Raw genomic sequence first — 12,280 nt, 5'->3', positions numbered from 1 at the left:
CCCTACGGACTAAGACTAGGATGCCAATAAAGTTAATGAGCGTGTAAAGGCAGGCATCCCAATACTTTTGGTAATACAGTGTATTTTAACAAGTGCATTAAAGCATACATGAACAAGTGTAAATGGTCCTAGATGTTAACAGGTGGCAAGATAGATGTCTATTCATTACTAAGGAAGGACAACTTTAAGTATATTATCATCCAGATACAGTATATTACTATGCAGTGTGTTAGAGTCTAATCAATATGTCAGCTCTGACATGGAGTACTCACCGGCACTAACAACAAATGTTTCTAATATTTAGTAAAGATTATTCAGATAATAATTGATCATTACTGGAATATGATCTCACAAAACAGTTCACTAAAGCTTACAAATGTGACTTTTTAGAATGTTCCTATTTAATGAGGCATTTATGTTATACTACAGAAGGAAGGACTCTAATACTATAGGAGCATTTGTTTTATTACACTACAAAAAGAAAACTCTAAATGATGCATGTTCATAGGTGTGCCCACGGGGTGTGCCGGGTGTGCCCAGGTACACCCTAATCATCCCTGTGCACACCTTTTATTAGTACTGACTAGCTGCAAAATGTCTGTACTGTCCCTGTGTAACTCAGTCACCACCACCGGGGTCGGGTTCAGCCTGCAAAAACACCTGTGCTGCGAATGGGAGGATTGAGCCCAGAATTAGGACCACAGCTGCGGACTGCGGTGTAACCCAGCCACGTTTGCCGATGCAGCTTCTATAGTTCTGGCTGCAGGTCCGCAGGTGCCGGCGGAGTGATATACATCTGCACTCTGCCCCCCTCCGGCCTCTCTCTTCCTTAGAATCAGTGGACTAGCGGAGCCTGGAGAGCGGCAGATGAGTGGCTGCAGCCAGCTAGATCGAGGTGAGTGAGACAGTAGCAGGGCACCTGGGCAGGCAATGGGCAAATGATGCACCAAAAAAAAAAAAAAAAACAATCCATATGAATCTTACCCTGGCTTGTCACTATGTGTATATATATATAGTATTGTACTATATTACATATAATACAATTCAAAACTATATGAACCCTGGCTTGTAAGCACAAAAGTGCGTATTTATATATATATACTACATGTGTTTATTATAAAAAAAAATCCCAAGTGTATATTAACCACTTCCCAAATGCCCACAGCCCCAATATATGGCGGACAGGAAGCAGTGCCGAATGTGGGTTAACATACCTGTACGTCAGCCCACACTGGCAGCCAGTGTTCAACATTTTTGAGGGGTGCAAACAAACTGAAAAAAGAAACAATTGCAGCCTCTGTGCCCATCAAACATAGCTACTGTGCCCATCAATTGCGGCCACTGTGCCATCAAACGCATTCACTGTGTCATCAAACGCATCCACTGTGCCCATCAAACGCAGCCACTGTGCCCATCAAACACAGCCACTGTGCCATCAAACGCAGCCACTGTGCCCATTAAACGCAGCCACTGTGCCCATCAAACGCAGCCACTTTGCATCAATTGCCGCCACTGTGCCATCAAATGCAGCCTCTGTGCCCATCAAACGCAGCCACTGTACCCATAAATTGCCATCACTGTGCCAAACACGGCTACTGTACCCATCAATTGCTGCCAGTGTGCCCATCAATTGCTGCCACTATGCCCATCAATTGCCACCACTGTGCCCATTAATTGCCGCCAGTGTGCCCATCAATTGTTGCTACTGTGCCCATCAATTGCTGCCAGTATGCCCATCAATTGCTGACACTGTGCCCATCAATAAAAAATATGTGCATTTATTATTTTTTCTTGCAGAAGTCTGTAAAGCATTGCACCAGCGATCAGCAGATCACTGATGCCATGCAGGTCTCATTTACACTGTGGGTGCGTGTAAAGGCAGGCGTCCCAATACTTTTAGTAATATAGTGTAAATATAAATATATATATATATATATATATATATATATATATATATATACATACACGCATGTGTGTTTGAGCTTTGGGGTGCACACCTTAATGCATAAGGCTGCGCACGGCTATGTGCATGTTTTTTGTACAATAGGGCATTTGTGTTATTATACTAAAGAAGGAAGAATTATAAATAGTATGTTATTCTTCTACTATAAATGCATTTGCGTAATTACACTACAGAAGGAAAAGCCCTACTCATTGCATGTTTATTTTACTTTGGAGGCATTTTACATGGATCATAACATTATGACCACCCACCACAACCTGTAGAGGCTGGACTCCACTAAACCTCTGGAGCTGTAGTATCTGGTAAAAGCTAGTAGCAGATCCTTAAGTCCTGTTATGCCACGTACACATGACCTCACTTTCTGGCAGAAAAGGTCAGACAGTCTTCCCGACGGACTTTCAATGGAGTTACGACAGCCTTTCGAACAAACGGACTTGCCCACACACGAACGGACTAAAGTTTTTTCATTTTGAACATGATGACGTAAGATGGGACTAGAAAAGGAAGTTCAATAGCCAGTAGCCAATAGCTGCCCTTGTGTTGTATTTGGTCTGTCGGTGTTCCCAATAGGAATTGAGTATAGATTTGAAACGTTCTATTTCTAGGTCCGTCTGAATTTTTAATATAAAAATGATTTGACAATCCCACATACGATCAGACTATCCAACGGAATGATTTCTCATCGGACCTATTCTACAGGAAAATCCGGTCGTGTGTACGCGGCTAAGTTGTGAGTTGGGACTCCCATGGATTGGACTTGTTTTTCCAGCACATCTCATAGATACTTGGTTTGATTGAGATATGTAGAACGTGGATGCTAAGTCAACACCTCAAACTCATTGTGTTCCTCAAATCATTTTTAAATTCATCAGACCAGGCCACCTTCTTCCATTGCTCTGTGGTCCAGTTATGATGCTTACATGCCCATTGTAGGTGCTTTTGGATGAGGACACAGATCAGCATGGGCACGCTGACCAGTCTGTGGCTACACAACCCCATTTACAACAATCTGCAATATACTGTGTGTTCTGACACCTTTTTATCAGAACCATCATTAACCTTTTCAGCAATTTGAGTTATAGTAGCTCTTCTATTGGATTGGCCAGCCTTTATTACTTACGTGCATCAAAGAGCTTTGACCGCCCATCACCATGTCGCCTGTTCACCAGTTTTGCTTCTGCAGAAAATTTTTGGTAGATCCCCCTTGACCACTGCAGACTGGGAACATCCCACAAAAGCTGTGGTGTTGGAGATGTTCTTAACCAGTTGTCTAGCCATTACAGTTTGGCCCTTGTCAAAGTCTCTCAAATCCTTACCCTTGCCAAATTTTCCCAGCTTTCAACACATCAACTTCAAGGACAACATGTTCACTTCCTGCCAAATATATCTCACCCACTTTCAGATACTATTGTAACAAGATAATCTATGTTATTTACTTTACCTGTCAGTGATTATAATGTTATGGCTGATTGGTGAATGTTCTTGTACTGAAGAATGAAGAACTATAAACAATGTATTTTTTCTTCTACTATAGTTGTCTTTGCTTTATACTACAGAAGGAAACAGTGCACTAAAGAAGTGAAAACGTTACTCAATGCAGGTTTATTGTGCCATAGGGACATTTGTGTTATTACAATACAGAAGAAAAACTCTAATCAATGCATGTTTCTTGTACTATAGGGACATTTATGTTATTATCTTAAAGAAGGATCATTTCTAATCAACGTATTTATATCTTTTATTATAGAGGCATTTGTGTTACTACACTACAGAAGGGAAAACTGTACTCAATGTACTACAGAAGGAAAAACTACTCAATGCACTACAGAAGGAAAAACGACTCAATGCACTACAGAAGGAAAGCTCGAATCAGTGCATGTTTCTTGTACTATAGGGACATTTATGCTATTATCTTAAGGCTCAGTTCACACTTGTGCCACGCGGGAACCCTGCAAATCCACTGTGGGTTCCCACATTGCTGCCGACTTGCATGGCTGTTCACAGTGCCATATACGAACTGCGGGGAGTGTCAATACATTGGTAATGACACCTCTATTTCCGATCGCATATCGCACTGCCAACTGACAGTTTGGACATGAGTTGGATCGCAATGGGGTGTGAACACCCATGCAAACAGATTCTGGTGTGGACCAAAAAAGGGTCCTGTGCGGGTTTAGTCTGAATGTGATGTGATTTCAGCCATGCTACCCGTATGGCTGAAATCGCAATGCACGAACATCACATGTGATTTGCAGTGCGGTGCAAATCATATGCGATCTCGGTTGAGAAGTGTGAACCGGCCCAAACTCTACTCAAAGCACTACAGAAGATACCACTCTACTCAATCCACTACAGAAGGATACACTCTACGCAGTGCACTACAGAAGGATAAACTCTGCTCAATGCACCATAGAAGGAAAATCTCTACTCAATGCACTACAGAAGGATCAACTCTACTCAGTGCACTACAGAATGATAAACTCTACTCAATAACCTACAGAAAGATAAACTCTACTCAATGCACTACAGAAAGATACAATCTACTCAATGCACTACAGAAGGAAAAACTACTCAATGCACTGCAGAAGTATAAACTCTACTCAATCCACTACAGAAGGAAAAACACTACTCAATGCACTACAGAGGGATAAACTACTCAATGCACAACAGAAGGATACGCTCTACTCAGTGCACTACAGAAGGATAAACTCCACTCAATGCACAACAGAAGGATATGCTCTACTCAATGCGCTACAGAAAGATACATTCTACTCAATCCACTACAGAAGGAAAAACTCTACTCAATTCACTACAGAAGGATAAACTCTACTCAATGCACTACAGAAAGATGCACTCTAATCAATGCACTACACAAGGAAAAACTACTCAATGCACTACAGAAGTATAAACGCTACTCAATGCACTACAGAAGGAAACACTCTACTCAATGCACTACAGAAGGAAACACTCTACTCAATGCACTACAGAAGGATAAGCTCTACTCAATGCACTACAGAAGGAAACACTCTACTCAATGCACTACAGAAGGATAAACTCTACTCAATGCACTACAGAAGGAAAAACTCTACTCAATGCACTACAGAAAGATACATTCTACTCAATGCATTACAGAAAGATACACTCTACTCAATGCACTACAGAAGGATAAACTCTACTCAATGCACTATAGAAGGACAAACAGAAGGATAAACTCTACTCAATGCACTTCAGAAAGATACACTCAGTGCACTACAGAAGGAAAACCTCTACTCAATGCATGTTTCCCGTACTATTGGGGTATTTATGCTATTACAATATAGAAGGAAAACTCAAATCAATGCATGTTCCTTGTACTATAGGCACATTTATGCTAATATCTTAAAGAAGGATAATTTCTAAACAATGTATTTTTCTCTACTATAGGGGCATTTGTGTTTTTACACTACATAAGGATAAACTCTACTCAATGCACTACAGACGTTAAAACTCTACTCAATGCATGTTTCCTCTACTATACGGGTATTTATGTTATTACAATACAGAAGGAAAACTCTAATCAATGCATGTCTCTTCTATTATAGTGGCATTGGTATTATACGATAGAAGGAAAACGAATCAGTGCATTTTTCTTCTACTATAGAAGCATTTTGTTATTACATTATAGAAGAAAGGACTCTAAACAATGTATTTTCCTTCTACTATAAGGGCATTTCTATTATTACATTACAGAAGGAAGAACAGTAAACAATGCATGTTTCTTCTACTATAGTTGTATTTGTATTACACTACGGAGGGAAAACTTGAATCTATGCGGTTTTCTTCTACTATAAGGGCATTTGTGTTATTAATCTGGAAAGGACAGTACAATGCCGGTGTGTGAGAGGCTGCAGCACTGCTCTGACATCCCCCTGGAGATAACTCCTGAATGTACAAGGCTGCCTCCAATTCACAGGCATACTGTACACTCTATGCACTGCAATGAGCAACAGTTCCAAAGAGTAAACAACGCTAATCTCAGGGCAAACAATCAGAGACGCTCACACCGACTGTCAGTACACTAAGCATCCACGTACAGAGGTCATTATTACCCACGAACAGCTTTCTCTAATGAAATCAGGGTGATTTATACACATTTCACATAAGGACATGAACTGCATATACACATCTTCACAATGCATAATCTATAACACTAAAATGCATATCTCGCTATAACTTCTGCAATAAACATCCAGCTCACATGGGACCACTACATGGAATCACATGCTGTGCTTTCAATAGCAAAACATTCCTATTTGCCAGTCTTCCAAGAGTGTTACTGCATTGCACATTCATAAAATGGGGTGGGCATCATTTTTATACTCAAGCAATTAACACAGAATGCATTGTGAATGCATGCGTGTGATACTGCTTATATATATATATATATATATATATATATATATACAAGATAGATAAATAGATTTACACACACACGTAAACTATATATTCACATATTGATCAGTCAAATGCTTGACTATGACCATCGTAACAATGCCACCATGATAGTCTGCACCACCTGTAAGAAACACTTCATCTGATAAAGAACAACTAATTCCAGCATGCACTGTCAAACAATCAGCTGGGACTTGTCATTTTTCAGAGGGTATAGAATATAAATGTGCTGTGGCTGGTAGTTCCTTTGGTAGCTGAATATTGCTTACTATAGACTTAGCTGTACATACTGACCAAGGCAGGTTGTGACCCACCAAAACACTGGATCAGTATAACAGTGGCGAGTCTGAAGTTGTGTCCATCTAAATCCTGTGAGTGTCCTTTACTACTATATATATATATGATCATTCACCAAGTGACACTCATGACCATGAAGCCAGCACTGAGATGCTTTGAAGCCCCAGGAAACCCCTTGTCCCTAGGCAGCTACCTGCAGTGTACACTGAGCTTGATCGTGAGGGGAATCCACACCAGTGTGCTGTGACTTGTGTGCCTAGACTACATTGTACATATATATATATATATATATATATATATATATATATATATATATATATATAAATGTACTATATAATATATATGTATATCATATATAGCTACTTATCATAGGATAGTGTGTAAATGATACTCCACTGCTAGGAGTATACATGTACTGGATAGATAGATAGATAGATAGATAGATAGATAGATAGATAGATAGATAGATAGATAGATAGATAGCCCTTGTACACACGGCCGGAGATACCGTCGGAATGTGTCTGATCGGAGCGTTTTGTCGGATATTCCGACTGTGTGTGGTCTGCATCGGACTGTTTCCGTCGGAATATCCATCGGACCAACTTTTCAAACTTGCCGGAAATATTTCCGACAAAATTCTCCGATCGGACATACTCCGATCATGTGTAGAGAATTCCGATCGGACAAAGTGCCACGCATGCACAGATCAAATTCCTACACCAAAGCTATTGGCTACTAGCGTGAACATAGTCCTGTCGTAACGAAATAACGTCATCACGTCGGATTTTCCGACAACTTTGTCCGACCGTGTGTATACAACAGTTTCGGACAAAATCCGTCGGACAAAATCCGTCGGACAAAATCCGACGGATTTGGTTGTCGGAATCTCCGACCGTGTGTACAAGGGCATAGATAAATGATACTGCACTGCATGTGCTTGTGTATAAATGATACTTCACTGCATGTGTGTGATATTGATTATGTTTATATATATATATATATATATATATATATTGGATTGCGAGCATAATTAGTTCCAGAGACATGCTTGTAATCCAAAACACTTGTATATCAAAGAAAATTTCCCCATAAGAAATAATGGAAATGCAAATGATTAGTTCCACAACCATTTATTTATAGGTCCTTCAGTTTATAGTCCATATAAAACGATTATAGCAATGTGTGTAACCATAAAATATCCATCCACAAATGGAAGCCTCCACAAGGAGATTAGAAGCAAAATCCAGCAGAGTATAAAAGAGAAGAGAGGCGTCTCTAAGTGTAGCAATATGGTTACATTTAATGAAGGTACAACATTTTGCAACTCATATGCTTGATGATTAAGGCTCCATGCACACTGAAGCTCAAAAAAGCTTTTTCTGGACGCCAGATTGCTGGCAGAAAACGCTGGTTGAAAAACTTGCTTTTAACAGCGTTTTGTACTAGCGTTTATGAGCGTTTATTAGCGTTAGCGTTTATGGGCGTTTTCAATAAAAATACACAGAGGACACTCCAAAAATCCCACAGTACATTCCAAACTCCCACAATGCATTGAAGAAATAGAATGCCGAACACTAATTAACGCGCGTTTATGAGCGTTTATAAGCGTTTATGAGCGTTTATCAGCGTTTGTCGTTTTTTGGCGGTGAAAAACGGCACTTTGAACGCGAATTTCTGGCGTTCAGAAAAAAGGCCATAAACTCCACTGCTCATTAAAGCTGAAAAACGTCCATGTGTGCATGGACACATAGGCTAACATAGAGTGGAGTTTATGGGCTTTTACAAAAAACGCCCAAACTCCAATAAACTGCAGTTTATCAGCTCCAGTGTGCATGGAGCCTAAAAGAGTTACATCTAAGTATGCAGGCATCCGGGGTAAAGCTGTCCACATAGACCGTCCTCCACACAGCCGGCTCTCACCACTGTCAGTCGGGAATCATGACTGGGAAGTAGAGTTGCCACCTCATCCCTTTAAACCCAAACACATATGAATTACACAGGTTCTGAGGCTAGTTTAATGCAGATAAGGCACCAAGTGAGTTTAATTACCACCTTAATCAGCCACAAAACCTGTGTAATACATATGTGTTTGTGTTTAAAGGAATGAGCTGGCAACCCTACCGGGAAGACCACCCTGCAGTAGAGCGATCTGAAAGCGCGGCTTGAACCGCTCGTGGAGTGCAGCGTGGAAGGGATGACGTTGATGGCGGTGCGGAGGACAGTCTATGTGGACAGCTTTACCCCGGATGCCTGGATACTTAGATGTGCCTGTTTTAATCATCAACCATGTGAGTTGCTAAATGTTGTACCTTCATTAAATGTAATCATATTGCTACACTTAGAGGCGCCTCTCTTCTCTTTTATACTCAGTTGTGACGTGACGCTACTTGTATATCAAAACATCGCTCGCATATCAAGTCAAAATGAATTAAAAAATGTTGCTTGTCTTGCAACACGCTCTCAAACCAAGTTGCTCTCAAACCAAGGTTTTACTGTGTGTGGTTTCTATGCAGAAGTGAGCCTGATTTTGCACTTTCCAGCTTTAGTAAATAAACCCCATTGTGTACTTAAAAGTGGGGTATGCCTATATATATATATATATATACTGAATAGATAGATAGATAAATGATACTCTGCTGCATATGTGTGTGTATAAATGATACTCCACTGTGTGTGTGTGTAAATGATACTCCACTGCATAGGCACATTGCCTTGTGTAGTAGGGTCTAATCATGCACCAAGTGACACACATGATCATGAAGCCAAGCACTGAGCAGTTGTTGAGCCCCAGGAAGCCCCATGTCCCTAGGCAGATGCCCATAGTGTACCTTGAGCTTGGTGAAGAGGGAAATCCATGGCAGTGTATTGTGAATTGTAGTTCTGGTAACCTCAGCTGACCATACCAACCATATATATATATATATATATATATATATATATATATATATATATATATATATAATTTTTTATTATTATTATATGTACAGATGATATATATATTTAGTTTGGTATGGTCAGCTCTGGTAAGGAATGAATGTAGAGAATGAGAAAGATAGATAGATAGACAGATAGAACACATATAAAGGCACACATACTATATGTACTATTTGTGAATGTCTACTGACTAATAGTAGGTTATTCATCTAGGTAAATGCTACTTTAAGCCCTGCCTGGGCTGGTCCCTTGTGTAGTTGGCTCTGCTCCTGCAGCCAGTGACCATGAGGGAACCAAGTGCACTGAGCAGCCGCGGAGCCCCTTGGAAGCTCCGCGCCTCTTAGTCAGCCTCGTACCTTGAGCTTGGTGGTGGGGTAGGTGATGGGCACCTTGGCGGTGGTACTGTTGGCTAGGGCGGCCAGCCTGAGCTCCTCCAGCAGGGTGATGATATCGTCCATCAAGCACCTCTTGTCGCCATCGGCCAGCACACACAGGTGGGAGAAGGTGTAGTTGTAGCCGCGGTGGTTCACCTTCATGTCCAGCACCGCTCGGTGGACCCGCAGGACGTGCTCCGCCTGGGCCAGGACGTTGCCCCCGGGCTTGGCCAGGACGATCAGCCTACCATACCTGGCCGGCGTGTGCAGGTCGGAGTAGAGTCGCTCCTGGTTGAGGGGGAAGAGGCTGCTGGCCAGACTCCGCTCGATCTTGGCCAGGCTGTGGCTTGGGGCCACCAGGGCTTCCAGGTCAGTGGCGGGCTTGTAGCGGCTGAAGAAGAGGAAGCCGAAGATGATGGTGAGGACGATGGGGAGGGTGAGGAAGAAGACCGGGTGCCTGCTGACGAATAAGCCCAGCTTGTAGAAGAATGACTTGAGCCCTGTGTGGATGACTTGGCGCAGCATCCTCCACAAGATCGGTGCTGATGCTGCTGCTGAGGAGGCTCCAGGTCCCCGTAACCAGCACATGTGACATTTGTGGCTTCTCCCGGTCACTTCCCTTTTTTTTTTCTACTTCCACTCAGACTGCAGCAAGTTGCAGCAAGGCTGCCAAATATCGATCCTGGGGGGGAGTTGGGGGGGTACTCCTGTGATCAGGGCTTGTACTGGGGATTGCAGGAACAAAGCCCCCTTTGATGCCTACAGATGAGGATGGTGTGCTGCAATGTCCTGGAGGAAGAAGAAGAGGGGAGCTAATGGCTGATGGATGCTACAAGGCACAGGTGTATAGAGAGGAGAGCAATCATAGAGGGGGGAGATTAAATCCATTTTACTGCAGTGGAGTAGCAGGGGGGTGGGGGGTATGGTGGTTTCTGGTATTCCACTCCCCCCCCCCCCCCCTTAGATGGGAATCCCTGCTCCAGAATCTTGCAGTAGATGATTCCTCTGCAGCTGACACACTGCCTGATACTCAGACACAGCTCATCAATACACCGCTGGGGATTACAGGTGGATGGGGAATGGAGGGGGGGATTGTGACTGCAGCATGCGGAGCCCTTTGTCAATCACTCCATGAGATGTCCTGATTGACAAGTGCTGCATGGAGGGCTAACTAGACATCAGGGTCTGCGGATCTCCGCTACCGTCTCTCCTTCTCCCCCCTCCCTTCCCTGTATTTTATCCTTCATGCGCTCCACGTGGGAAGCAGAGCGGGAAAGACACAGGATTCAAGGGATATAGAGGGAGCCGAAATATACACAGAGTGAGAATCAAGGGAGATATAAGGAGCTGGAATATATATAGAGTGGGATTCCAGGGAAATAGAGAGAGCCGGAATATACATAGAGTGTGATTCAAGGGAAATGGAACCAGCTGGAATATACATAAAGTGGGATTCCAGGGAAATAGAGAGAGCCGGAATATACATAAAGTGGGATTCCAGGGAAATAGAGAGAGCCGGAATATACATAGAGTGGGAATCAAGAGAAATAGAGGGAGTCGGAATATACATAGAGTGGGATTCAAAGGAAATAGAGGGAGCCAGAATATACATAGAGTGGGATTCAAGGGAAATAGAGGGTCCCGGAATATACACAGAGTGGGATTCAAGGGAAATAGAGGGAGCTAGAATATATATATAGAGTGGGATTCCAGGGAAATAGAGGGAACCGGAATATACATAGAGTGGGAATCAAGGGAAATAGAGAGAGCCGGAATATACATAAAGTGTGATTCAAGGGAAATGGAACCGGCTGGAATATACATAAAATGGAAGTTAAGGGAAATAGAGGGAGCTGGAATATACACAGAGTGAGATTCAAGGGAAATAGAGGGAGCCGGAATATACACAGAGTGAGATTCAAGGGAATATACACATAGGGGGCTGATTTACTAAAACTGGAAAGTGCTAAATCTGGTGCATAGTAGCCAATGAGTGTCTAAATTCAACTTGTTCAATTACGCCTTGACAAAAAAAAAAATGGAAGCTGATTGGAATATACATAAAATGGAAGTCAGGGGAAATAGAGGGAGCCGGAATATACACAGAGTGAGATTCAAGGGAAATAGAGGGAGCCGGAATATACACAGAGTGGGATTCAAGGGAAATAGAGGGAGCCAGAATATACACAGAGTGGGATTCAAGGGAAATAGATGGAGCCGGAATATACACAGAGTGAGATTCAAGGGAATATACACCTAGGGGGCTGATTTACTAAAACTG

General features: G+C 42.2%; 1 protein-coding gene across 1 annotated transcript in view; it reads right to left on the bottom strand.

The window, feature by feature from the left end:
• Positions 1-10,973, bottom strand: part of PTCHD4 (patched domain containing 4) — a 290,629-nt gene extending 279,656 nt beyond the window's left edge. Inside the window, exon 1 of the mRNA XM_077488898.1 lies at positions 9,982-10,973. Coding sequence (XP_077345024.1) covers positions 9,982-10,587 — 606 coding nt within the window. The 5' untranslated portion in view covers positions 10,588-10,973. The remainder of the gene's footprint in view (positions 1-9,981) is intronic.
• Between the last annotated feature and the right edge of the window lie 1,307 nt (positions 10,974-12,280).

This window comes from Lithobates pipiens, unplaced genomic scaffold (genome assembly GCF_037356315.1).
Source record: "Lithobates pipiens isolate NorthernLeopardFrog02 unplaced genomic scaffold, aLitPip1_a1.2 Scaffold_18, whole genome shotgun sequence".
Taxonomy (NCBI): Eukaryota; Metazoa; Chordata; class Amphibia; order Anura; family Ranidae; genus Lithobates; species Lithobates pipiens.
The sequence above is the reverse complement of the archived record's forward strand: the minus strand, read 5'-3'. Positions and strand labels throughout refer to the sequence as shown.